General features: G+C 48.1%; 1 protein-coding gene across 2 annotated transcripts in view; it reads left to right on the top strand.

Annotated features, from left to right (window-relative positions):
* PRKDC (protein kinase, DNA-activated, catalytic subunit) overlaps positions 1-27,313 on the top strand; it is a 2,139,921-nt gene that overhangs the window by 1,465,023 nt on the left and 647,585 nt on the right. For both annotated transcript variants that reach the window (XM_069220133.1, XM_069220131.1), the window contains exon 64: positions 14,505-14,643. In XM_069220133.1, the coding sequence (XP_069076234.1) occupies positions 14,505-14,643 (139 nt within the window). The remainder of the gene's footprint in view (positions 1-14,504; positions 14,644-27,313) is intronic.

Here is a 27,313-nt window from a genome sequence, read left to right as displayed (position 1 = left end):
ATGAGCAAAGGTGCCCCTACGAGATCTTGTTCCATTTCCCTGGACTTCGTAAGTGCGGGGAAGCCATCTACCCGTGTACTGGACATAGATCACTACCTGTGTCCAGCTACATAATGGTAACCCTGAACCTGGGCATGTTTGGTATCAAACATATCAGAATCAAGTGCCAATACTGTTACCAGTATTGGTTGTCGATTCCATGTACTCTGGAGGTTCCTTAGAGGACCCCCAGAATTGCTCCTACCAGTCGTCTGGGGTTTTCGGGCATCCTGTGATGCTGCCACCCCTCAGACAGGTTTCTGCCCTCTTGCTGTTTGACCAGCACAGGCAGTGGAAGGCAGAACAAAGGATTTCCTTTGGGAGAGGGAGGCAACACCTTTTCCCTTTGAAAATGGGTGTTACAAGGCTTGGGATGGGTAGCCTCCCAAAGCCACTGGTATGCTTTAAAGGGCACCTTTGGTGCCCTCCTTGCGTAAACCGGTATGCACCAGTCCAGGGTCCCCTGGTCCCTGCTCTGACACGAAACTGGACAATGGAAAGGGGAGTCACCACTCCCCTATCCAAAACCTCCCCAGAGGTGGTACCCAGAGCCCCTCCAGGTGGCCACTTGATTCTGACATCTTGAATTCAAGGTGTCCAGAGGCCCATGGGAGCATCTGAGTGGCCAGGTCAGGCAGGTGATGTCACATTCCCCTCCTGATAGGTGGTCACCCTGCTAGGTGACCAGTCCCCCTTCCTGGGCTATTTAGTGGCGCCCTCCCAGGTGGGTTTTCAGATTCGATGTGCAAGGTTCCAGCAGGACCCCTCTGCAACATTTAATTCATCTTCTAGACACCGGGACTGCAACTGGATCCTACAGGAACCGACAATCTGCAACTCCAGCGACAACTCCGCTCTGCAACATTGTTTTTCCGCCTCTTTCCAGCAACTGCAACATTTCCCTTGCTGTGCATCCTCTGAGGGCGACGAGTCTTCAGCCTGCACAAGAAACAAGAAGGAATCTCCCTTGGAGTGAAGGAGTCACTCCCCTGCATCCGCAGACACCAACTGCAACGACGACCGGCGGCGTGGATCCTCTCTTCGGAACTGCATGGATCCTGCATCCCAGGTGGTGGTCTGGAGTGGTCCCCTTGGTCCTCTCTACCAGCTTTCTGACTTGAGAGACGGTAAGCCCTTCCCTCTCCTTGCAGGACAGTACCCTGGTGCACTGCGACTCTTGCAGCTACCAAGACTTGTTTGTTCCTCCTCCAAGGGATCTTAAGGCTCAGTGTAGCCCCAGCTTCCAGCACTGTTCCCTGCAAAGCACAGTCTCCTTCTTGCTGCTCCAGCTACATGAGTCTCAAGGTGTGCTGAGTGGGCCTCACTGCGACCCCTGTGCCCTGCTGCCCATGAGTCGTCTGTGAGGGCTGCCATATTATTATATCACTTGGAAGCGACCCGAGCATCACCTCTAACTCGTTCTTCACCATCCGCCTCACTATCCACATTATCGTCCTTACTGTGAAAGCAGATATGCCTTCCGACTTGGTCCACTAATTAAGGTCTCATGTGCCCCGCCCTCCGCTCGCTATGAAATGCAGTAAACAGGAAATGTGCTCAAGTTCCAGCCAACAAGCACTGCCAAAGAAAGGCAAACTGAGAAGCTATCAGCATCCCCGGCCAGCTATGCACACAGTCCCGTTCAGCAGGAAGTTGCTAATTAGCATAATACGTGAGATCACAGGAAGTGACATCACTGGAAGTTGTTACAAATGTCAAAAATGAATGTAGAATTACAAATTTACACCAACTCATGCTTTCATATAATGCCAATACAGCACTGTGCGAAAATATAGGTTCGATGGCATCTGTCGCTGTAGATACGCATGTTCTGCAATAGCTCGCCATCTGGTGTTGGGCCGGAGTGTTACAAGTTGTTTTTCTTCGAAGAAGTCTTTCGAGTCACGGGACCGAGTGACTCCTCCTTTTGTCTCCATTGCGCATGGGCGTCGACTCCATCTTCGATTGTTTTTTTTCCGCCATCGGGTTCGGACGTGTTCCTGTCGCTCCGAGTTTCGGAACAGAAAAAATAGTTAATTTCGGAAGATTTTCGTCGGTATTGTTGCGTTCGGGATCGGCGTACTTAGATTCAACACCGCATCGAAGATCGAAGAGCTCCGGTGCCCTTCGGGGTAGTTTTTCGATCCTCCGTCGGGGCCTGGTCGGCCCGACCGCGTGCTGAAGAACGCCGATGGAACGGACCCCGTTCCGTTTCTGCCCCAAATGCCACAATAAATACCCCTACACAGACCAACACTTGGTCTGCAACCTGTGCCTGTCACCTGAGCACAGCGAAGACACCTGCGAGGCCTGTCGTGCGTTCCGGTCCCGAAAAACACTCCGAGACCGTCGAGCCAGAAGACTTCAAATGGCGTCCGCACCGACAGCCCGACGGGAGTTCGAGGAACAGGAAGAGGAAGGTACCTTCTCGATCCAAGACTCAGACTCCGAAGGATTCGACGATACACAAACCGTGAGTAAGACGTCGAAAACCACACAAAGAAACATTTACAAGGCCCAGGGGACGCCACTGCCACCAGGCCATGGCTCAACCCATAAAATCGGTGACCGACCGTCGGCACCGAAAAAGGCCCAAACAGTGCCAAGATCGTCCGACTCCGGTCGAGACACCGGCACGCAGCCTTCTCGGGACCGAGAAAGCGCTGGAGACAAGCCTCGACACCGAGATGCCGGTGTGGACACGGCTCGACGCCGAGACAGCGGCACCGAAACAGATCGACGCCGAGAGGTTTCGGCCCCGAAAAGGAAAAAAGTCACCTCGGAGCCGAAAAAACACGCAGACAAAGTTTCGATGCCGAAACAAACTGCAAGCGACCCAGCTTCAGGCTCTTATACAGAAGAGCACTCGCTAACCTCCCAAATGCAGAAGCATAGGTTTGAGGAAGAGCTACAAGCAACTGATGCGGACCATACGCAAAAGCGTATCTTCATTCAGCAGGGGACAGGAAAAATAAGCACCCTTCCCCCCATTAGGAGAAAGAGAAGGTTGGAGTTCCAGACGGAACAAGCACCACAACCAAAAGTGGTGAAAAGAGTTACACCACCACCCTCTCCTCCGCCCGTGATTAACGTTTCACCAGCACAAACGCCATCACACTCCCCAGCTCACACCACCATGAGCCAGGGTGACCAAGACCAGGACGCATGGGACCTATACGACGCCCCAGTGTCAGATAACAGCCCAGAGGCATACCCTACAAAACCATCTCCACCAGAAGACAGCACCGCGTACTCTCAGGTGGTGGCTAGAGCAGCACAATTTCACAACGTAAGCCTCCACTCAGAACAGGTCGAGGATGATTTCTTGTTCAACACACTCTCCTCCACCCACAGCTCCTACCAAAGCCTGCCTATGCTCCCTGGTATGCTCCGGCACGCAAAAGACATATTTAAGGACCCGGTCAAAAGTAGGGCAATCACACCAAGGGTGGAAAAAAAGTATAAGCCGCCTCCTACGGACCCGGCTTTCATCACAACACAGCTGCCACCAGACTCTGTTGTTGTAGGAGCAGCTAGGAAAAGGGCCAACTCTCACACATCTGGAGATGCACCACCCCCAGATAAAGAAAGCCGCAAGTTTGATGCAGCTGGTAAGAGAGTCGCAGCACAAGCTGCAAACCAGTGGCGCATCGCGAACTCCCAGGCACTACTTGCGCGCTATGACAGAGCCCACTGGGACGAGATGCAACATCTCATTGAACATCTGCCCAAAGACTTCCAAAATAGGGCAAAACAAGTGGTTGAGGAGGGACAGGCCATCTCCAACAACCAGATCCGCTCCTCCATGGACGCTGCAGATACAGCTGCACGGACAATTAATACATCTGTAACTATCAGAAGGCATGCATGGCTCCGAAAGTCTGGATTTAAACCAGAGATTCAACAAGCAGTTCTCAATATGCCTTTTAATGAAAAAGAACTGTTCGGTCCAGAAGTGGACACAGCGATTGAGAAACTCAAGAAAGATACGGACACTGCCAAAGCCATGGGCGCACTCTACTCCCCGCAGAGCAGAGGGAATTACAGCTCATTCCGTAAAACGCCCTTTCGAGGGGGGTTTCGGGGTCAAAGCACACAAGCCAGCACCTCACAAGCCACACCGTCCAGTTACCAAGGACAGTATAGAGGAGGTTTTCGGGGACAATATAGAGGAGGGCAATTCCCTAGAAATAGAGGAAGATTCCAAAGCCCCAAAACCCCTACTACTAAACAGTGACTCACATGTCACTCACCCCCTCCACACAACACCAGTGGGGGGACGAATAGGTCATTATTACAGAGCATGGGAGAAAATCACTACAGACACTTGGGTTCTAGCAATTATCCAACATGGTTACTGCATAGAATTTCTACAGTTCCCTCCAAACATACCACCAAAAGCACAAAATTTAACAACACACCATTCCAATCTCCTAGAGATAGAAGTGCAGGCACTATTGCAAAAGAATGCAATCGAATTAGTGCCAAACACACAAATAAACACAGGAGTTTACTCACTGTACTTTCTGATACCAAAGAAGGACAAAACACTGAGACCAATCCTAGACCTCAGAGTAGTCAACACTTTCATCAAATCAGACCACTTCCACATGGTCACACTACAAGAAGTATTGCCATTGCTAAAGCTGCACGACTACATGGCAACTTTAGACCTCAAGGATGCTTATTTCCATATACCAATACACCCATCGCACAGGAAATACCTAAGGTTTGTATTCAAAGGAATACATTACCAATTCAAGGTACTGCCTTTCGGATTAACAACCGCACCAAGAGTCTTTACCAAATGTCTAGCGGTAGTCGCTGCACACATCAGAAGACAGCAAATACATGTGTTCCCATATCTAGACGACTGGCTAATCAAGGCCCATTCGTTAATAGAGTGCTCAAATCACACAAATCATATCATACAAACCCTCTTCAAACTAGGGTTCACCGTCAATTTCACAAAATCCAAAATTCTGCCACGCAAGGTACAACAATACCTGGGAGCCATAATAGACACATCAAAAGGAGTAGCCACTCCAAGTCCACAAAGAATTCAAAATTTCAACACCATCATACAACGCATGTATCCAACACAAAAGATACAAGCAAAGATGGTATTACAACTCCTAGGCATGATGTCATCATGCATAGCCATTGTCCCAAACGCAAGACTGCACATGAGGCCCTTACAACAATGCCTAGCATCACAGTGGTCTCAAGCACAGGGTCACCTTCTAGATCTGGTGTTAATAGACCGCCAAACTTACCTCTCGCTTCTGTGGTGGAACAACATAAATTTAAACAAGGGGCGGCCTTTCCAAGACCCAGTGCCACAATACGTAATAACAACAGATGCTTCCATGACAGGGTGGGGAGCACACCTCGATCAACACAGCATACAAGGACAATGGAACGTACATCAAACAAAACTGCATATCAATCACCTAGAACTTCTTGCAGTTTTTCAAGCACTAAAAGCTTTCCAACCAATAATAGTTCACAAATACATTCTCGTCAAAACAGACAACATGACAACAATGTATTATCTAAACAAGCAGGGAGGGACGCACTCCACGCAGTTAAGCCTGTTAGCACAAAAAATTTGGCATTGGGCAATTCACAACCAAATTCGCCTAATTGCACAGTTTATACCAGGGATACAAAATCAACTCGCAGACAATCTCTCTCGAGATCACCAACAGGTCCACGAATGGGAAATTCACCCCCAAATACTGAACACTTATTTCAAACTCTGGGGAACACCTCAGATAGACTTGTTTGCGACAAGGGAGAACGCAAAATGCCAAAACTTCGCATCCAGATACCCACACAAACAATCCCAAGGCAATGCCCTATGGATGAACTGGTCAGGGATATTTGCTTACGCTTTTCCTCCTCTCCCTCTCCTTCCTTACCTGGTAAACAAACTCAGTCAAAGCAAACTCAAACTCATATTGATAGCACCAACTTGGGCAAGGCAACCCTGGTACACAACGCTGCTAGACCTATCAGTGGTACCCTGCATCAAATTGCCCAACAGGCCAGATCTGTTGACACAGCACAACCAAAAGATCAGACACCCAGATCCAGCATCGCTGAATCTAGCAATCTGGCTCCTGAAATCCTAGAATTCGGGCACTTACAACTTACCCAAGAATGTATGGAAGTCATAAAACAAGCAAGAAGGCCATCCACCAGGCACTGCTATGCAAGTAAATGGAAGAGGTTTGTTTGCTACTGCCATATTAATCAAATACAACCTTTACACACAACTCCAGAACATGTAGTGGGTTACTTGCTTCACTTACAAAAATCTAACCTAGCTTTCTCTTCCATTAAGATTCACCTTGCAGCAATATCTGCATACCTGCAGACTACCTATTCAACTTCCCTATATAAAATACCAGTCATTAAAGCATTCATGGAGGGCCTTAGGAGAATTATACCACCAAGAACACTACCTGTTCCTTCATGGAACCTAAATGTTGTCCTAACTAGACTTATGGGTCCACCTTTTGAACCCATGCACTCCTGCGACATACAGTTCCTAACCTGGAAGGTGGCATTTCTCATCGCCATTACTTCCCTGAGAAGAGTAAGCGAGATTCAGGCGTTTACTATACAGGAACCTTTTATACAACTACACAAAAATAAAGTCGTCCTAAGGACCAATCCTAAATTTTTGCCAAAGGTTATTTCACCGTTCCATCTAAATCAAACAGTGGAACTTCCGGTGTTCTTTCCACAGCCAGATACCGTAGCTGAAAGGGCACTACATACATTAGGTGTCAAAAGAGCATTAATGTATTACATTGACAGAACAAAGAACATCAGAAAGACTAAACAACTCTTTATTGCATTTCAAAAACCTCATGCAGGAAACCCAATTTCAAAACAAGGTATAGCCAGATGGATAGTTAAATGCATCCAAATCTGCTACCTTAAAGCTAAACGACAGCTGCCCATTACACCAAGGGCACACTCAACCAGAAAGAAAGGTGCTACCATGGCCTTTCTAGGAAACATCCCAATGCAAGAAATATGTAAGGCAGCCACATGGTCTACGCCTCACACATTCACCAAGCACTACTGTGTAGACGTGTTATCCGCACAACAAGCCACAGTAGGTCAAGCTGTATTAAGGACATTATTTCAGACTACTTCCACTCCTACAGGCTGATCCACCGCTTTTGGGGAAATAACTGCTTACTAGTCTATTGCAGAACATGCGTATCTACAGCGACAGATGCCATCGAACTGAAAATGTCACTTACCCAGTGTACATCTGTTCGTGGCATCAGTCGCAGTAGATTCGCATGTGCCCACCCGCCTCCCCGGGAGCCTGTAGCAGTTTGGAAGTTACCTTCAATTATTTATATATGTATCATCTCAACCTTAAATAAGTGCATACTTAGTCACTCCATTGCATGGGCACTATTACTACAATTCAACTCCTACCTCACCCTCTGCGGGGAAAAACAATCGAAGATGGAGTCGACGCCCATGCGCAATGGAGACAAAAGGAGGAGTCACTCGGTCCCGTGACTCGAAAGACTTCTTCGAAGAAAAACAACTTGTAACACTCCGGCCCAACACCAGATGGCGAGCTATTGCAGAACATGCGAATCTACTGCGACTGATGCCACGAACAGATGTACACTGGGTAAGTGACATTTTCATTTCCGCATAATGTATCATCAGATGCTCGACATTTGACTATTTCTTATCTTTACTGTGAGCGAGAACTACGCTAGCTGTCAGTCAGTTTTTTATTGCTATTATTGAACGCACATATCACAAGAAAGGTAACCTCAATATCAAGAAAGAAGTCTTCCTATCAGGAGGGCAGCACTCCTGTATTTTTAAACATATTTCTATGTGGCATGCATCGAGTCCTCACCAAGAACGTTTATACGGGACCGGGTGGGCTCAACTACTCTTGTTGGGGGAGCACTTTGATGTGACCTGCAGAATTAGGCAAGGGGGCTAGAAAAAAAGAGTTAAAATGCCGGAGCTTTGTTGTTTTTGACGTTTTTCATTTTAATATGAAGAGCACCCTTGGCCCCACTAAAAGTAAGAACGGAACGTCTGGGAGAGCATTGAGTGACGCTAGCATTAACAATAGTTTAATGTTACTAAATGTAAAACAGTATTTTAACCAGGGGTACATATGTATTGTGTTACATCTCTACATGAGATAGAGGGTGAAAATGGAGTCAAAAAGGGAATTTCCGAAATACTGCCACCACATGCGATTCCGGGTCATAAAAACAATCTGTTTAGGTTCTGGGTACAGCCAGTTCAGGAACTACTGATGTCAAATGTCTCAATTATACTTAGGATTCGATTTTAGGTAGGTTATTTAATCGTAAAACCGCATATTATTATATAACTACTTAGGTATGTCTAGATCATATTAGTAATGCAAGTTCACACTCCCTTCTCTCAGTGGACTTTGCGAGTTGAACTGTAAATGGGATTGTAATGAAGCTGATAACTGATATTCTATTCCGAGCTAATGTTCAAATGTGTTCAATATATATTTTTCTTAAACTCATAATCCATGGACGTGTCTTTTTGTTAGGGGTAACTGTTATTATTTTTGGATAACACTTCTGATGAAGACCTCATTCCATTCGAATACTATTAGCAGAACCACTGGAATTATGCAGCAGGAGAGGTCCAAATTATGCTGTAGGGTTGAGTAAATTTTGCAGCTAGAAAACGCAAATTATGCATCATAATGCAGCATGTTATGTAATAATCTTACTTCAGCATTCCGTCCTTTTTATGGTCGAGCGCAAGCACTCTAGCCTGTTACACTCTCTCTGTGGGCTTTTAACCTCTCCCACGTCACGCCCATCATTTCATTGGTTCGTGGGCTTGCCTTTTAAAAAATCGCTTGATTTATTTCATAAATCATGCCTTTTCCTGTGTTTTGCCCTCTTCTAGCACACTTACCAACTACTGAAAATATACTAAGCTCTTAGTTTTCTGCATGGTTTCTGGACTACTTTTTATTTTTATTTCCTACACAGCGTGATCTCGCTGGGCAGTAGTTGAGTGCTTTGCATGACATCGACCCTGTTACGTGGATAATTGCATAGCTGCCGATACGTTTGACTGCAAGCAAACTTCTGTTTCCTTTTGTGTGCTCCTTCACGCACATGCTGTGGCGCTTTAAATCGGTTCGCTTATGTAAAACTGTACTACTTTTCATTTTCAAATTATGTGGCTAGAAAAGTCTGGTTAGGACTTTACAACGCTAATAGCTTTAAGTCAAGCAAATGCGAGACCCATTGTATTGAAAATGCTTGTACCTATTTCCGATTGCTTTCTATGCTAATCACTGACTTCTAATGCATACATAATAGTGTGGTTACTTACCTCTTATTGGAGTATTGCCTATCCAGTATTTTAGTATTTGTGTTACTAAAATAAAATACCTTTATTTTTGTAACACTGTGTGGTTCTTTCATGTGTGTAAGTGCTGTGTGACTGTAGTGATATTGCATAAGCTTTGCATGTCTCCTAGATACGTCTTGGCTGCTCATCCACAGCTACCTCTAGAAAGCTCTGGCTTCCTAGACACTGGTTACACCTCACTAATAAGGGATACCTGGACCTGGTGCTCACCACACACCAGGCCAGCTTCCCACAGGATTGATGGAGATGAAAGCTGGCTTCAAGGAAAGAGCATGAAGCACACTCCCTCTGTGGGCAGAGGTGATGGCTACAAGGAAGACTGTTTTTAGAGTAAGCAGATGAAGTGAGCAGTTGTGAAGTGGCTCAAAAGGAGCACTTATCAGAAAAGTAAGAACTACGTTCAAATCACATTGGGGCATTATGCACGGAGGAGGAGAAAACAAATGGGTAAGACCCTTAAGAAATCTTCCAAAAATAGAAGATTTAACCAAGGAGGGTTGGTCAGACAAGCAGAGGACAGCTGTGATGGCAGACAAATAACCCTTGAGGGTCCCCAGAGCAGAGCCCACCCAGATTCCTAGACATCTGCCTGGCAGCAATGTGAGCGTCCTTGCAAACACTTCTGCCTGCACAATCTGGTCCAAAGGAAACGGGTACTTTGTCCTTTCGGTCCTGCAGGACTTCCTAGTATGATCTTGGTTAGCAGGCCCTCCTCCAGGGATGATATTGCTTAGATATCTATTCTAAGGTAAGGAATCTGAAACTGGAAGTCTCTATCAGATGAAAAAGTTACTTACCTTCTGTAAGGAATTATCTGGTACAGACATATTCTAGTTGGAGATTCCTTACCGACCCACCCAAACTCCCCACTCTGCGAATTTATTTCTAGGGCCAGGGCCTCACCTTTCAGGGTCCTACTTCTGGTCCACCAATCGCAGTGTTCTTCATGGCTCCGCGCTACTGGTTTGGAAAGTTGTCAAAAGAAACTGACATCAGCATGCCTGCACCTAGATAAAACCTGCGACATCATATCCAAAGACCAAGATGCCAACAATGGATGTGGAGTCGACTGACGCCACCTAACAGCATTCAAGTGTACTGCTCTAAGAAAAATCCCCAGATCCACACTAATGCTTGGGGGAAATTCTAAGGTAAGGAATCTGCAACTAGAATAAATCTTTGCCAGATAATTTGTTACCAAAGGTAAATTACTTTTTCATTATTACTCAAGAAGACACTTGCAATTTTACAGCTTGTTTCCACTCTCGGGAGACCATCATAATACCCCAGAATCTCGGAGCCGGTAAACTCCGCTCTTTCTCAGGGCAGCCCAATATTCTGTGCATGACTGTGTCCTTGGATTGTGACATTCTACAGACTGTCATGTACAGCCACCTCTTACCATGAGTCGATCTCCCATCCTGGCCTTCTCTTCTTTTGATGAGGACCTCACTGTCAGTCATCTAATACATAACAGTAAACTATTCACTAGCTAGCTAGAGGCATCTGGAAAAACAGCATCTGCAATGGAAAGGCACATAACGTGCATAGCGAACGACAATGAAGTGTGCTGGCCTCTCAGTTTTAAATATGTAAAATAGGACATTCAAAATGGCAATAGAAATGTGGTTAGCTTAACTTAAATAGCATGTTAATTCGGGTGCTGCTCATAATGGCCAAATGCAGTCACCTGCGCCAAACCATATGATTAATATGCATGTTTTTAGCAGTGTAAATCACACTTTTCTCCTAAATGTGTTCATTTTGCAGATGAACCATTTTGCTCCTCCACAAGTGACCCAGAGCAGTACCTGGAGGAATATACCATTTCAGGCCATTCCAATATGTTCATTGTCTATAAACTCGGAATTACTGGGTGTACGCAGCTGGCTCTGTATATACTATCTCAAAGTGAGAGATAGTGTGCACAGAATCCAGGGGTTACCCAAGAGGCTTGACAGAGGCAATAATAGATAATACTAATGCTCTATTTGTGGTAGTGTGGTCGAGCAGTTAGGCTTATGAGAGGGTTGTGTTAAGCGTTTGTTGTACACAAACAGGCAATAAATGAGAACACACACTCAATGACTTAACTCCAGGCCAATAGATTTTTATATGGAAAAATATTCTTTTGTTAATTTATCTTAGAACCACAAGAGTCAAATTGTAGGTAAGTACATTAAATGTAAGGTACTTTGCATAGGTATAAATAGAACTTTGTATCAAAACAGTAATGTACACAGTTTGGCATAAAATGGCAATAAGCTATTTTGAAAGTGGACACAGTGCAAAATTCAACAGTTCCTGGGGGAGGTAAGTAGAGGTTAGTTTTTGCGGTAAGTAAAGCACTTAGAAGTTCAGTCTTCAGGTTATAGGCAGCCCACCGTTGGAGATTCAAGTAAACCCCAAACACACAGCACCAGCAACACAGAGCCGGTCAGGTGCAGAGGTCAAAGAGGGACCTAAAAAACATAGGCGCCTATGGAGGCTAGGGGTACTCCAGTTCCAGTCTTCTAGCAGGTAAGTACCTGCATCCTTGGGGAGCAGACCAGGGGGGTTTTGTAGAGCATTGGGGATTCCCAAGTAGGCACACAAAGTACACCCTCAGCAGCACAGGGGCGGCCGGATGCAGTGGGCAAAAAAGGCGTCCGGTTTTGAATAGAGATCAATGGAGGGACCTGGGTGTCACCCACACGATGCAGGCAGACCACAGAGGGGCTTCTCAGGGCAGCCACCAACTGGGCATGGGTGAGGGCCACCTATTGGTCACTGCTGCACCAGTGGCTGGTTCTTCATGGGCCTAGGGGCTGCGGGTGCAGTGCTTCACCAGGTGTCTGGTTTCTTTGTTTCCAGGCAGTCGCGGTCAGGGGGGTCCTCTGGTTTCCCTCTGCAGGCTGCGTTGTGGGGGTGCAGAGAGGTCGGCTCATGGTGGACACGTCGTTGGAGTCGCCTGGGGGTCCTCTCTGCAGTGTTGGTTTCTCTGGACACTGGCCAGGGGCGTCAGGTACAGAGTTGTGGGGACTCACGCTTCTGGAGTGAGGAGGGAGTCCTTCAGAAGAGGTTTCTTCTTCTGTTCTTTGGACAGGGCAACTGTCCACAGGAGTTCTTGATCCTCTGGGATGCAGGAAGTCCTTTGGAGGTTTTTAAGAGGTCGCTGGACATGCAGGACACAATGCTTTTCTTCTGCAGGTTCTTTGAAGCAGGAGACAGACCGGTAGGGCTGGGGCCAAGTGAGTTGTTGTCTCCTTCCCTTCTCGGCTGGGGATTCCGCTAAGCAAAGCGGTCTTCCTTCTTCTTGTGAGGTCGTCAGGAATCTGATTTTTCTGGGTTCAGGGTTGCCCCTAAATACTGAATTGAATTTAGGGGTGTGTTAGGGTCACAGGGCAGTAGCCAATGGCTACTGTCCTTGAGGGTGGCTATACTCTCCTTGAGCTCCCTCCCTTTGGGGAGGGGAGCACATCCCTATCTCTATTGGGCGAAATCCTCCAAAGCAAGATGGAAGATTTTCCGGGGGGGGTGGGGGGTCACTTCAGCTCTGGTCACCTTAGGGGTGGACCTGGATGAGAGGGTGACTCCTCCTTGTTTTTCTCATTATCTCCCCGGACATGCCGCCAAAAGTGAGAGTGGTGCCCGGGTGGGGGGGAGGAGGGTGGCGTTCATATCTACTAGTTGGAGTGCCCTTGGACATTGTAACACGAAGCATGAGCCATTGAGGCTCACTGATAGGTGTTACAGTTCCTGCAGGGGGGGAGGTGTGAAGCACCTTCACCCAGTGCATGCTTTGTTTCTGGCCCCAGAGAGCACAAAGGCTCTCACCCCAGGGGGTCAGAAACTCGTCTCTCAGTGGCAGGCTGGCACAGACCAGTCAGTCCTGCACTGAAGGATTGGGTAAAATACAGGGGGCATCTTTAAGATGACCTCTGTGTGCATTTTTTAATCAATCCAACACTGGGTTTATTATTCTGAGAAGTTTGATACCAAACTTTCCAGTGTTCAGTGTAGCCATTATGGATCTGTGGAGTTCGTATTGACAAACTCCCAGACCATACACTTAATATGGCCATACTGTACTAAAATGTCTAAGAATGGACTTAGACACTGTAGGGGCATATTGCTTATGCAGCTATGCCCTCACCTGTGGTATAGTGCACCCTGCCTTAGGACTTTAAGGCCTGGTAGAGGGGTGACTTACCTATGCCACAGGCAGTATTTTGTGTGCATGGCATCCTGAGGGGGTGCCATGTCGAGTTAGGGTTTTTTGCTCCCCACCAACACACACAATCTGCAATGCCAGTGTCCATGTGTTAGGTGAGGGAGTCCCTTAGGGTGGCACAACACATGCTGCAACCCTTAGGGACCTTCCCTGGTCACATGGCCCTTGGTACCACTGGTATCTTTTACAAGGGACTTATATGTGTGCCAGGTGTGTGCCAATTGTGGAAACAATGGTACACTTTTTAGTGAAAGAACACTGGTGTTGGGGCCTGGTTAGCAGGGTCCCAGCACACTCTGTCAAGTTAGCATCAATATCAAGCAAACAGTTGGGGTGTAACTGCAACAAGGAGCCATTTTCCTACACTGGGTCCACAATCTCGGGAACCCTGTAATTCCCCAGCTCTCACCTCGCCTTCTCTGTGCCACCCCCACAACCTGCACCACAGCCAAAACCAAATCCCAACATCGATTTTGTGGTATATGAATATGGATTTAAGCCCGTTATTTTCCCCGGAATGGAATAAACAGAGAGATTTGAACTCTGATTTCCTGGGTTACATGTTAGTCTGAGAGAAATAACTCACCATCCCCTGATTTAGGAGTAGGAATATGGATCATAATGGGAGATTCCGGCACAATTAGTGAGCTCCCTAAAGAAAGTTGATCAAATGTATTAGGTGTTTGTGTAACAAAATGTCTTTGGGTGCTCCAAATGAGTTTGAGAGAATGCCAGAACCGCTATTGACCACAAATACATGGTTTGTCGAGTATTTCTTTCATTGCTTTTTTATGTATAATCTCTTTGCGATTTCTAGGCTATATCGATCAGTTGGAGATTATGATGTCCTTCGTGGCATTTTCAGTGGAAAGCTTGGAACAAAATCAGTTACACAAGAAGCACTGCTAGCGGAGGCAAAGAGTGATTATTCTAAAGCAGCTCAGCTCTACGATGAGGTAATGGCTTAAATAGGAAATATTTGAATGTATCTCGGCTCGCCTGCAGAATACTTGCATACCTGAAATACGTGAAATGTTCTGTTGCAATGTTTTCGAAGATACTCCTTTGGTCAGTTTGTTTTGATTCACAGTTTATACTTTTCTGATACACTAGTCAGTTTACTACTGGTGGCCTACGCAGGGCAACACCTGCTACTTGTGCTGCGCTTGTTCGAGCAGTGCACTTTACAGTGGTTTTTTTAAGCTCGCAACATAAGTCGCACCACCAACATCAATAAGAGAGGGGAGAGTAAGGGAGTAATAGGTGCCATAATTCTCTGCAGCCTTGTCTTTGTTGAATCCGGTCTGGATGGTGAGGCGCACATCTCTTAGTTTATTCTGAACCTCATGCCCTGCTGAAAGTGTTGCTGGCTGCTTTTTTTTATTTACAGATGAAGTTCAAACATTTACATAAAAAGGGTATCTTAGATTGTTACACTTTAGGGCATTAGAATATATCACTGCTTTGATTAGCCTTTATTAGAAATAGCAAATTACACCCCTTCTGCCATGACAGTTTTTGTTTATGACTCAGTATGGAAGTTGTAGGAAAGTACCCTCGTATTGGCACGATTACTCCCACTTTTTGCCTGTTGTCAGTGTGTTTTTGACTGTGTGCACTGGGATCCTGCTATCCAGGAACCCTAGTGACTGTGCTCTCTCCCTTTAAACTTGGTTGCTTGGACCACAAACACCCCACAATGGGCTTACTTGGTGCCCCCTTATAAGTCCCTGGGATATGGTACACAGGGCATTGGGGCACCAGGGATTCCCCATGGGCTGCAGCATGCATTATGCCACCGATGGGGACCCATGTAAAATGTGTCTGCAGGCCTGCCATTGGAGCCTGCGTGCAAAGGTGCATGCACTTTTTTTTTTTTTTTTTTTTACTGCAGGTCACTCCATGAGGTCACTGTAAGTCACCCCTATGGTAGGCCCTCCTAGCCCAGAGGGCTGGGTGCTGGTACCTGTGTGTGAGGGCACACCTGCATGAGCAGAGGTGCCCCTACGAGCTCCAGCTCCATTTTCCTGGACTTTGTGAGTGCAGGGATGCCATTTTACACATGTACTGGACATAGGTCACTAGCTATGTCCATCTACAAAATCGTAACTCCGAATCTGGGCATGTTTGGTTGCCAGTATTGGTTGCATGATTCCATGCACTCTGGGGGCTCCTTAGAGGACACCCAGCATTGCCCCTACCAGCTTTCTGTTTTTTTTTTCTGGCAGCCCAAGCTGCTGCCACCCCTCAGACAGGTTTCTGCCCTCCTGCTGCTTGAACAGCTCAAGCCTAGGAAGGCAGAACAAAGGATTTCCTCTGGGAGAGGGAGGCAACACCCTCTCCCTTTGGAAATAGGTGTTACATGGCTTGGGAGGGGTGGCCTTCCCAAGCCAAAGGTGTGCTTTGAAGGGCACATTTGGTGCTCTCCTTGCATAAACCAGTCTACACTGGTTCAGGGACCTCCAGTCCCTGCTCTGGCATGAAACTGGACAATAGAAAGGGGAGTGACCACTCTTCTGTCCATCACCACTCCAGGGTGGTGCCCAGAGCTCCTCCAGATGGCCCCTTGATTCTGACATCTTGAATCCAAGGTGGGCAGAGGCCTCTGGGAGCATCTGAGTTGCCAGATCAGGCAGGTGACATCAAAGCCCCCTCTGATAGGTGGTCACCTGGCTAGGTGACCAATCCCCCTTCCAGGGCTATTTAGGGTCTCCCTCAGGGGTGGGTCCTCAGAATCAACATACAGGACTCCAGCAGAAATCCTCTGCAACGTTTACTTCGACTTCTGGCCGCTGGAACTGCAACTGGACTCCACAGGAACCTACAATCTGCACCAACCACAGCAACTTTGTCCTGCAACATTGTTTCTCCGGCTCCTTCCAGCAACTGCAACATTTCCCTGGCTGTGCATCCTCTGAGGGCGAAAAGTCTTCAGTCTGCACAAGAAGTAAGAAGGAATCTCCTTTGGAGTGAAGCAGTCACTTCCCTGCATCCGCAGGCACCAACTGCAACGACGACCGGCTGCGTAGATCTCTTCCTAGGCTGCGTGGATCCTGCCTCATGGGTGGTGGTCTGGACCCCTTGGTCCTCTCTGCCAGCTATCCAACTTAGGTGAAAGTAGGTCCTTGCCTTCCCACACAGGACAGTACCCCTGTGCACTGCATCTCTTGCAGCTACTAAGACTTGTTGGCATCTCTTCCAAGGGATCTTCAGGCTAGGTGCAGCCCCAGCACTCTCTCCTGCGAGCTAGTCCTCTGCATGCTTCTCCTGCGACATGGGACCTCTCTTCAGGTGGGCCTCTCTGTGACTCCTGAGCTCCTCGCCTTTGGGGGACGCCTGTTCTTCTTTGGAGACTCTGCACTGCTGAGGGTCGCCTGGGTCTTCGTCTCACCGTCGACTAACTCCTGCATCCACAAGCGGGTGGGTGGTGGCTCCTGCCACCACCGGACACTCCCACTTGAACTGGACTTGGTCCTCTTCTTTTCCAGATCTTCCACTTCCAGGATCCACCTTTGGTTTCTTGCAGTGTTGTCTGGGTCTTTCAATATCCTTCTCTGCAGTCCTGTCGGTTGGTTTGGGTAGAAACTTAGGGGTTTCGTAGTTCCTCAAGCTCCCCTCTACTGATTCCACTTCCTTGGTTGGGGACTCGACCTTCGCATTCCATTTTTTTAGTATATGGTTTGGTCCCCTCCACGTCTTCAGTATTGCCTATTGGTTTTCACTGTTTTCCATTACTTTTTATGCCTATTTCTGATTGCTACTGTACATACAATAGTGTGTTTACTTACCTCCTATTGGAGAATTGCCTATCTAGTAATTTAGTATTTGTGTCACTAAAATAAAGTACCTTTATTTTTGTAACACTGTGTGGTTCTTTCATGTGTGTAAGTGCTGCGTGACTATGTTGCATTGCATGAGCTTTCCATGCCTCCTAAATAAGCCTTGGCTGCTCATACACAGCTACCTCTAGAGAGCCTGGCTTCTAGACTCTGCCTAAATTTCACTAATAAGGGGATACGTGGACCTGGTATAAGGTGATAATACCTTACGTATTCACCACACACCAGGCCAACTTCCTACAGAAGTCGGTTGTTCCCATATATAAGCCTTTATTTTTGTAGATGGAGAAACATTGTGGTCTATTAACTCATACACAAGAGAGATTGTTGTACAGTGTGCGTCCTGAGCTGAATTCTTTGAAGATGCTTTTTAGATGTGATGCTCATAAAAAAGGAGGCACAAGAAGAAAAGTAATCACCTAGGATCACTTTGTTTAGTTAGGCTTTGAAGCCAGAAGTGAAACAATAACTTTAACCACAAGAGGCACTCATGAAGTCATTCAACACAATTTAAAAAAAGTATTTTTGAAAGGAAAGTCTATAAAATCAATATTCAATAATTTAAAACAAATTTCCATATATTTCTGGAAAAGAAATAAAAGTGAAACAAGGTTTCCCGATTATACAGGATTTAGTTCCATCCTAGATGGTTATCATTCTTTCCTCCTTCTACCCTGATGACAATTTTATCTGATAGAAACTTCTAGGTCCATATTTCTCACCTTTGAATTTCCCCAGGCGTCAGACTGGATCCGGAGATTTTTTCTTTGAGCAGTACCCCTGCGCACCGTTAGATGGGGTTGGTCAACTCTGTGGGCGCGTGGGCGCTGTGATGACATCACAGTCGTATATAGGCGCCACCCCAGCGCGCTGACGTCAGTTCTTTTCTTCCCGCACCAACCAATGCGCAAATACAGAGAAGAGCTACACCAGTCATGTTTTGATTAACTGCAACATTTTGTCATATTTGTTTTTGACGAGTTTTGATGCGTCGAGGGATGTCCTGTCAGACTGGATTCAAGCCCTGCGACTCCTGTCACCACATGATGTCATTGACGGATGCGCACCTCATGTGCCTCTGGTGTTTGGAGTGCGATCACGACTCAGTCGTTCTCAGTGTGCCGGGCCATGAACCCGAAAGTTTTGATGGAGCAGTCCCAAAAGCTCTTGGCGGCCTGACACTCAACTCCACGTCATTCCCGGTCGAGAGGAAGGTCAAGAGACCGGTCACTTAGTCACCACCATTCTTCTTTGTCCAAGTCATCTGGACATTCGGGTAAGAAGTCGTCGTCCAAGAAGGCAAAACGTTCTTTGACTTCGCCCCGTCGCTTGCACGACACAGGAAGAGTGTTGATGCTCTAGGCTTCTGTCTTCAGAGCCTCAGTCTGGGTCCACTCCGTGCCTCCCTGAATTTCCGGGAACCGGGACTACCCCTGCCCAACTAAAGGAGTTCTATGAGGCCATGCGCCCCATATTTGGGCAGCCCGACCCATCCTCAATGCCTTTGGGCTCAGTGGAGTTGGTGAGGGCCCCCTCTGGTTCAAAGTCAGCGGCTTCCATCACGACTCCGGAGGGCACCTTAGGATCCTCTATCGGAACTGTCTCGACACTGGTTGTGTCAATGCGACCTTCCCCAGCATCGGGTCAGACATCGACTCTCCCAGCGCCGATTGGGCCCACAATCAACGTCAATCCTATACTCATTCCTGACGAGCCGTAACGTCACTCAACGCAGATACCGTTTCGATGGGCTCTGGTGTGCCCAGGGTTGATCCTGAACCCTATTACTATGGGTATGGATATAGGGATAGTGTAGAGGGGTCGCTGGACCCTTTGGAAGACCAGCTTGAACCTGAACTGGACTGGGTACAGGATTTGGGTGATGCCAGTGGGTTGGACCCCTCGCTTGATACTGGCATGTTTTCTCCCTGTTTGCTTTGGAGTTGCAGGACGCCTATTTCCATATTCCCGTTTTGCTGGCCCACAGACATTACCTACGATTCGTGGTAGGCCACAAGCACTTTTAGTTCACCGTGCTCCCCTTTGGCCTTACCAGTGCCCCTCGGGTTTTTACGAAAGTGATGGTAGTTGTTGCAGCTCATCTGCGCAGGTTAGGGGTCCCAATCTTCCCCTACCTCGACGACTGGCTGCTGAAGATGGACACGCCCCAGAAAGTCATCTCCCACCTCCAGACTACGGCGAACCTCCTGCATTTGCTGGGGTTCACTATCAACGTGTCGAATTCACACCTGACTGCCTCTCAGACATTCACTTTCATAGGAGCTGTTCTGGACACAGTGCAGTTTCAGGCTTATCCTCCCGAAAAGCGAGCCCAGGTGTTTGGGCTATGATACCGATGTTTCAGCCTCTGTCCTTGATTTCGGTGAGAATGACTCTTAGGCTGCTGGGCCTCACGGCCTCCCACTGGTCCAACATGCCAAATGGCATATGCGCGCTCTGCAGTGGGACCTGAAGTTCCAGTGGGCACAGCATCAGGGGAATCTCTCCGACATAGCTTAGATTTTGCTAAAGACCTGCACTGGTGGTTGTCGAATCCAGATTGGGTGAATCAGCTTAGGCTAGAACTAGGAGACATGCAAAGCTCCTACCATACCACTTATATCATATAGCACTATATCATAAGAATCACAATACTCGGAGTTAGTAGAAATAAAGCTACTTTATTTTAGTGACAATGTGCCAAAAATATTTCAGAGGATATACTCCCTTAGGAGGTAAATAAAATACACAAAAAATACACACAAACCAAAATAAGGTAAGTAAACAGTTAGAAAAGTAGTGCAAACACTGTAGAATACAATAGGATGCAATAGGCCCAGGGGCAACACAAACCATATACTAAGAAAGTGGAAGGCGAACCACTTAGGGACCCCAGGTCTAGTGTAGTGTGTAGAGGGTCGCTGGGAGTGTAAGAAAACACTAAGGGTGTCCATGATACCCCACACCAAGACCCTGAAAAGTAGGAGTAAAGTGGCCCTACTTCCCCAGAAACACACTAAAGTCGTGATATGAGATTCTGCAAAGACCACAATGGACTGCAAAGTACTGAAGATGGATTCCTGGACCTGAGGACCTGCAAAGTAAGGGGGGCAAGCCCAAGAGTCATGAAAGTGTCGGGGAGGGAGGAGCCCACTAAACCCTGGATGCTGGTGCAAAATGGCTTCCTCTGGGTGGAAGAAGTTGAAGATTCTGCAACAACGGAAGATGCCAGGAACTTTTCCTTCGCACAGAAGATGTCCCACAGGTTGGTGGAGGATGCAGAGTTGTTTCCACGCAGAAAGACCGCAAACAAACCTTGCTAGCTGCAAAGGTCGCGGTTGAAGAAAATGGGTGCTGCCCGGGCCCAGGAAGGACCAGGAGGTCACCCCTTGGAGGAGAAGACAGAGGGGGCGCTCAGCAACACAGAGAGCCCACGCAGAAGCAGGCAGCAACCGCAGAAGTACTTGAACATGGGTTCAAGAAAACTGAGCACGGCGGTCGTCTCAACACTACAAAGGAGGGTCCCACGAAGCCGGTGGTCCACTCAGCGAGTTGAGCAATGCAGGACGGAGTGCTGGGGATACGGGCTGTGATGTGCACGAAGGATTCCTTGCAAAAGTGCACAGAAGCCCTAGCAGCTGCAGTTCACGCAGTACACAGGATTACTGTCTGGCATGGGGAGGCAAGGACTTTGGACAGATGGACCAATGGACTGTTGGGGTCACTTGGATCCAGCTCCTGTGTTCCAGTGACCCCGCTTGTCAAGATGAGAGGGGACCCAGAGGACCGGTGAAGCAGACGTTTGGTGCCTGCGTTAGAACGGGGAAGAATCTGTTGACCACAGGAGATTTCTTCTTGGCTTCCAGTGCAGGGTGAAGGTAGACAGCCCCCAGAGCATGCACCACCAGGAAACAGTCGAGGAGGCCAGCAGGATTAGGCGCTACAATGTCGCTGGTAGTCTTCTTGCTACTTTGTTGAAGTGTTGCAGGCGTTATGGAGCAGTCTGCGGTTGATCCTTGGCAGAAGTCGAAGAGGGAGATGCAGAAGAACTCTGGTGAGCTCTTGCATTCGTTATCTGAATAGAAGCCCGCAGGAGAGACCCTAAATAGCCCTCAGAGGAGGATTGGGCACCTAGTCAGGTAAGCACCTATCAGGAGGGGTCTCTGACGTCACCTGCTGGCACTGGCCACTCAGAGGCCTCCATTGTGCCCTCACACCTCTGCATTCAAGTTGGCAGAGGTCTAGGACACACTGGAGGAGCGCGGGGCACCACCCCTGGTGTGGTGATGGACAGGGGAGTGGTCACTCCCCTTTCCTTTGTCCAGTTTTGCGCCAGAGCAGTGGCTGGGGAATCCCTAAACCGGTGTAGACTGGCTTATGCAGGAAGGGCACCACCTGTGCCCTTCAAAGCATTTCCAGAGGCTGGGGGAGGCTACTCCTCCCCAGCCCTTAACACCTATTTCCAGAGGGAGAGGGTGTAGCACCCTCTCTCAGAGGAAATCCTTTGTTCTGCCTTTCTGGGACTGGGCTGCCCAGACCCCAGGAGGGCAGAAGCCTGTCTGTGGGTTGGCAGAAGCAGTAGCTGCAATGAAAACCCCAGAGAGCTGGTTTGGCAGTACCCAGGGTCCAGGCTGGAGCCCCGGGGATGCATGGGATTGGCACCCCAATACCAGATTTGGCATGGGGGGGACAATTCCATGATCTTAGACATGTTACATGGTCATATTCGGAGTTACCATTGTGAAGCTACATATAGGTATTGACCTATATGTCGTGCATGCGTGTAATGGTGTCCCCGCACTCACAAAGATTCGGGGAAATTGCCCTGAACTATGTGAGGGCACCTTGGCTAGTGCCAGGGTGCCCTCACACTTAGTAACTTTGCACCTAACCTTCACCAAGGGAAGGTTAGACATATAGGTGACTTATAAGTTACTTAAGTGCAGTGTAAAATGGCTGTGAAATAACATGGACATTATTTCACTCAGACTGCAGTGGCAGTCCTGTGTAATATTGGTCTGAGCTCCCTATGGGTGGCAAAAGAAATGCTGCAGCCCATAAGGATCTCCTGGAATCCCAATACCCTGGGGACCTAGGTACCATATACTAGGGAATTATAAGGGTGTTCCAGTGTGCCAATCAGAATTGGTAAAAATGGTCACTAGCCTGCAGTGACAATTTTAAAGACAGAGAAAGCATAAGCACTGAGGTTCTGATTAGCAGAGCCTCAGTGACACAGTTAGGCACCACACAGGGAACACATTCAGGCCACAAACTATGAGCACTGGGGTCCTGGCTAGCAGGATCCCAGTGAGACAGGCAAAAACAAACTGACACACAAGTAAAAATGGAGGTAACATGCCAGGCAAGATGGTACTTTCCTACACAAACCATTTATGATCCCATAGTGGAACCTTGGTCTTGACATTTCTTATGTGTACAGCCTTTGAGCTGGTGCATAGTGGTGCATCGCCAAACCTTTAATTCTGTTTTTTAAATTGCGATTATGTGAGCGCATTGCATGAGTGAACTACAGGCACTTTCTCTGCATTCTCCCTCAACCACATCTTTCCTGGATAAATTAGTGCTGAGAATTCAGGTGGCCTTAGTGCCAAAAGCCGTGACTCCTTTCCACGTTGGACAACCTATCTCATAACTGGTCTTCTTTGCTCCACCTTACCCCATTGAAGGAGGAGGAAGAGCTCAATTGTTGGGATCTGGGGGAGGAGGTGCTCATATGCTAGCATGCTAGATTACTACCTCAACATTTTGGAGCCATCATAGAGGAACATTGTGCCACCTAGCATCACTCAGGAGCACTGCTGTGAAAATATTTTCTGGCACCAAGGGAATATTCTAAAGTGAGAATTGGGTCTCTAGTTATACATTGGCAGTCACTACCTCACCATAGGTCTAAACCTCAAGATCATTCTGCCATGGCTGACGTTGAAATTACCCTTCCACCACAGGGATGATTGGCTGTGGTATGTATGTATCTATGTATGTGGTACTTGTATAGTATAAACCTAGTGAAAAAGAAAGCACAGCGATGTACAGTGTCAACGGCAAGCATACAGATACTGAGTGATAGGAGACATAGCTGATTATCGGATTGTTTCTGCAATGTGATGTAGTGTTCTTTACAGAGGTGTCTTCTGCTCTTTCCTGATTTGCAGTAGCATTTGGGCAGTCCTTTTAGGTGCAGGAATGCTGTTCCAGATCATGGAAGCATAAATGGAAATGGCCTGCTGCCTTATATTTTAACTTCTAGTCTCCACGCAGATGGTGGCCTGGCTTTGAACGTACTGAGAGGCTCCAGAGATAGTGATCATGTCTGTATGCTTAGTAGGGGTAATAGTTTTAGGAAGCTGTCTCTCTATATAGTGTACTAAAATGAAGTACACTGTGCAGAGAATCCAGTGGATCACCAGAGATGTGCAGAGGCAAAAATGGATAGGTTTAATGCTCTAATTGTGGTAGTGTGGGCAAGCAGGTAGGCTTATCAAGGAGTTGTGTTAAGCATTTGTTGTGCTCACAGAGGCAATAATTGAGAGACACACTCAAAGAATAAATCTGTTACCAACCTAGGAAAATCACAGTTGCTTTTATATATGCTTTAAACCCAAGATCTTTGTTACAAGGTAAGCAGTTTTTAAGTTAAAAATACTTTGTTGATTCAGAAATCAACAGTGCAGTTTTCAGAGTCTTCTGTGTTAGCCTATAGAAGGAAGACAAGAATGCAGTTTCTCAGGTAAGTACACAACTTACAACCCCAGTTTTCAGGGTTTCAGGCTAGCACTGGGTAAGGTTCAGGCAGATACCAAGTGTGCACCAACACCGGCACGGGGGCGGCTGAGTGTCAAGGTCGAAGACGATGCCCAATGTTAGTCAATGGAGACTGGGGGGTGGGGAGGGGCGGGGGACTGAAGACTTGCTGCTCATAGGTAAGTACAGGCGATGTCAGAGGTTGGTCTCCGGGGGTTGAGGTAAGCACCGAGGGAGCCACAAGGCAGCACAAAACTTACACATTCAGTTGCACAGTGACGGGCGGGATGCAGTATGCCAACACAGAGTTGGGCGCCCAGTGCTATCGAACTGACACGGGAATCTGCTGCAACGCTGCTTACAGGTGAGTAGAGCGGGGTCAGTGATGGAACTCCTGGGATTCAAGCAAGGAAAAGGGGGGGCCACATAACAGCACCAAACATACACTCTCAGTGGCACAGGGTCAGACGGATGCAGAGTGCCAACACAGCCTCAGGCTCCCAGTGTTAGCCAATGCAGGAGATCACTTTCAGAAACAGGCTGCAGGCTCTGGCCAGGGGGCCGGGAGAGGTCAACGCACAGCTTCCCAGGTAAGATAAAATGGCAGGGGTTGTAGGGACACCAACGATCTAGCTCTCCAAGGCCCAGGGGCTCCGGGTGCAGGGGTGTCTTTTAGTGTCCGAAACAATTTATAGGGCAGGTCGCAGTCAAGAGGAGTCCTTGGATTTAGGCTGCAGGTGTTGCTGTGGAGTCCGGCAGGGGTCAGCCCACGATGGACTCTGGGTCAGAAGCACTGGGGAACCTTCATTGGACTGGTGGGTTACTCGACTCGAGCCGTGAGCATCAGATGCAGAGGTAGTTTGAGGCGGCTGTTTCACAGTTCCTCGGGCAGACTTCTTTCTTCTTTGTAGATGCTTCTTTTGAACAGGTCCACTGTCCACAGAAGTTCTTGTTCTTTATTGAAGGCAGGCAGTCCTCCCAAGGCTTTGAAGGTCACTGGGCTTGATGACAGTCATCTTTATGGCGGCAGGTTTCTTTGACGGCTGCTGACAGACCGGTAGGGCTGGGGCCAAGTCACTTGGTGTCTTCAGTCTTCTCTGCTGGGCGGCTACTGTTTTGCCTGGCTCTTCTTAGGTTGACAGGAATCTGGTACTCGGGTTCATGGGTGCCACCTAAATACTGCATATAGGGGTGTTACAGGGAGGGCCAGGTGGAAGCCAATGGGCTATTCACCTTTAGGGTGACTACAACCTGCCTTTGATCACTTCCTTTGGGATGTGGCCATATCCTAACCCTATTGGCCTAATTCCTTCCACACAAGATGGAGGAATTTAAAAAGTAGTGTCCACTTCAGCTCATCCACCTTAGGGGTGGGTCTAGCACAAAGTGGATACTCCTTCTAATATAACTATTTTTCCTGCCAGTGCTGGGGCCAAAATTTGGGTCAGGACGGTGGGGGATCATCTCCACCATCTGGAGAGACCTGGGTTGTATTACAAAGGCGGCAAGACCTTTAAACCTCCCTGCCCTGGAATGTCTTTCCTGCTTGGGAGAAGTGATAACATCTCTGCCCAGTGCAGGCTTTTGCCTATGGGTCTCGAGAATACTGGCTTTCACTGTGGGGGTCCAGAAACGTGTCTGTGGTGGCTGTTCTGGCCAGGACCAGTCACTCAACACACAAGTAGCTGGTAGGTTATCAGGGGCACCTCCAAGGTCAATCAATCAATCAGGGATTTGTAAAGCACACTACTCACCCATTAGGGTCTCAAGGCGCTGAGGAAGGGAGGGGGAGAAGGTATGAGGGGAGTGCTGAAACTGCCCGAACAGCCAGATCTTAAGAGGTTTCCTGAAGGTTAGGAGGTCTTTGGTCTGGTTGGTGGGAAGAGTGTTTCACTTTGGTGCAAGAATGATCTACCGCCGGTTGTAGTTCTGCCGATGCGTGGTATGGTTACGAAGGCGAGGTCGGCGGAGCGGAAGTGCAGGGTCGGGGTGTAGAAGGCGAGTCGAGGTATTTTGGTCCAGTGTTGTGCGGTGCTTTGTGAGCGTGGGTGAGGAGTTTGAAGCCGATTCTCTTGTTGACTGGGAGCCAGTGCAGGTTTTTCAGTTGGTCTGTGATGTGGCAGTGGCGGGTATGTCCAGGATGAGGCGTGCGGAGGCGTACTGGATGCGTTGCAGCCTCTTCTGGAGTTTGCCCGTGGTTCCTGCGTAGAGGGCATTGCCGTAGTCCAGTTTGCTGCTTACGAGGGCTTGGGTGACTGTTCTTCTGGTTTCGGTGGGTATCCATTCGTAGATCTTTCGGAGCATGCAGAGGGTGTTGAAGCAGGAGATGATATCAGTGGCCTCCTAGCGGAATGGGGGGAGGCAGACTCTCTGGATTCTACCAGTGACAAATGAGGTGACCCAGTCCAGGGCTCTGTCAACAGATTCCAGCATTACTGAGACATGAGCGTAAGGTGTGGTGGCAGGCGGTGTCGAACGTGGCCGACAGGTCCAGGAGGATGAGGGCCGTGGTTTCGCCACCGTCCAGTATGATTCTGATGTCGTCGGTGGTGGCGATGAGGGTGGTTTCAGTGCTGTGGTTGCTGTAGTATCTGGATTGGGAAGAGTCCAGGGTGGGGTTCTCCTCTAGGAAGCTGGTTAGTTGTCTGTTGACGGCCTTCTCGATGAATTTTGCTGGGAAGGGGAACAGGGAGATAGACCGGACGTTCTTGAGGTCCTTTGGGTCCGCCTTGTTTTTTTTGAGGAGGGCATTGATCTCGGCATGTTTCCAGCTCTCCAGGAAGGGGGTGGACTCAAAGGACCTGTTGATGATCTTCTGTAGTTGGGGTGCGATGACGGAGCTTGCTTTGTTGAGGATGTGGTGAGGGCAGGGGTCAGATGGCGAGCCGAAGTGGATGGTGTTCATGATTTCGATGGTGTCGTTGACGGGGGTCCAGGAGAGCAGGAGGTTGGTCCTAGGTGAATCTTTGGTGTTGGTGGTTGCCGGGGGGGTCTGGGTGCTGAAGCTGTTGTGGATGTCTGC

The sequence above is a fragment of the Pleurodeles waltl genome, chromosome 2_2 (genome assembly GCF_031143425.1).
Source record: "Pleurodeles waltl isolate 20211129_DDA chromosome 2_2, aPleWal1.hap1.20221129, whole genome shotgun sequence".
Classification (NCBI taxonomy): domain Eukaryota; kingdom Metazoa; phylum Chordata; class Amphibia; order Caudata; family Salamandridae; genus Pleurodeles; species Pleurodeles waltl.
This window is presented reverse-complemented; position numbering and strand designations above follow the sequence as displayed.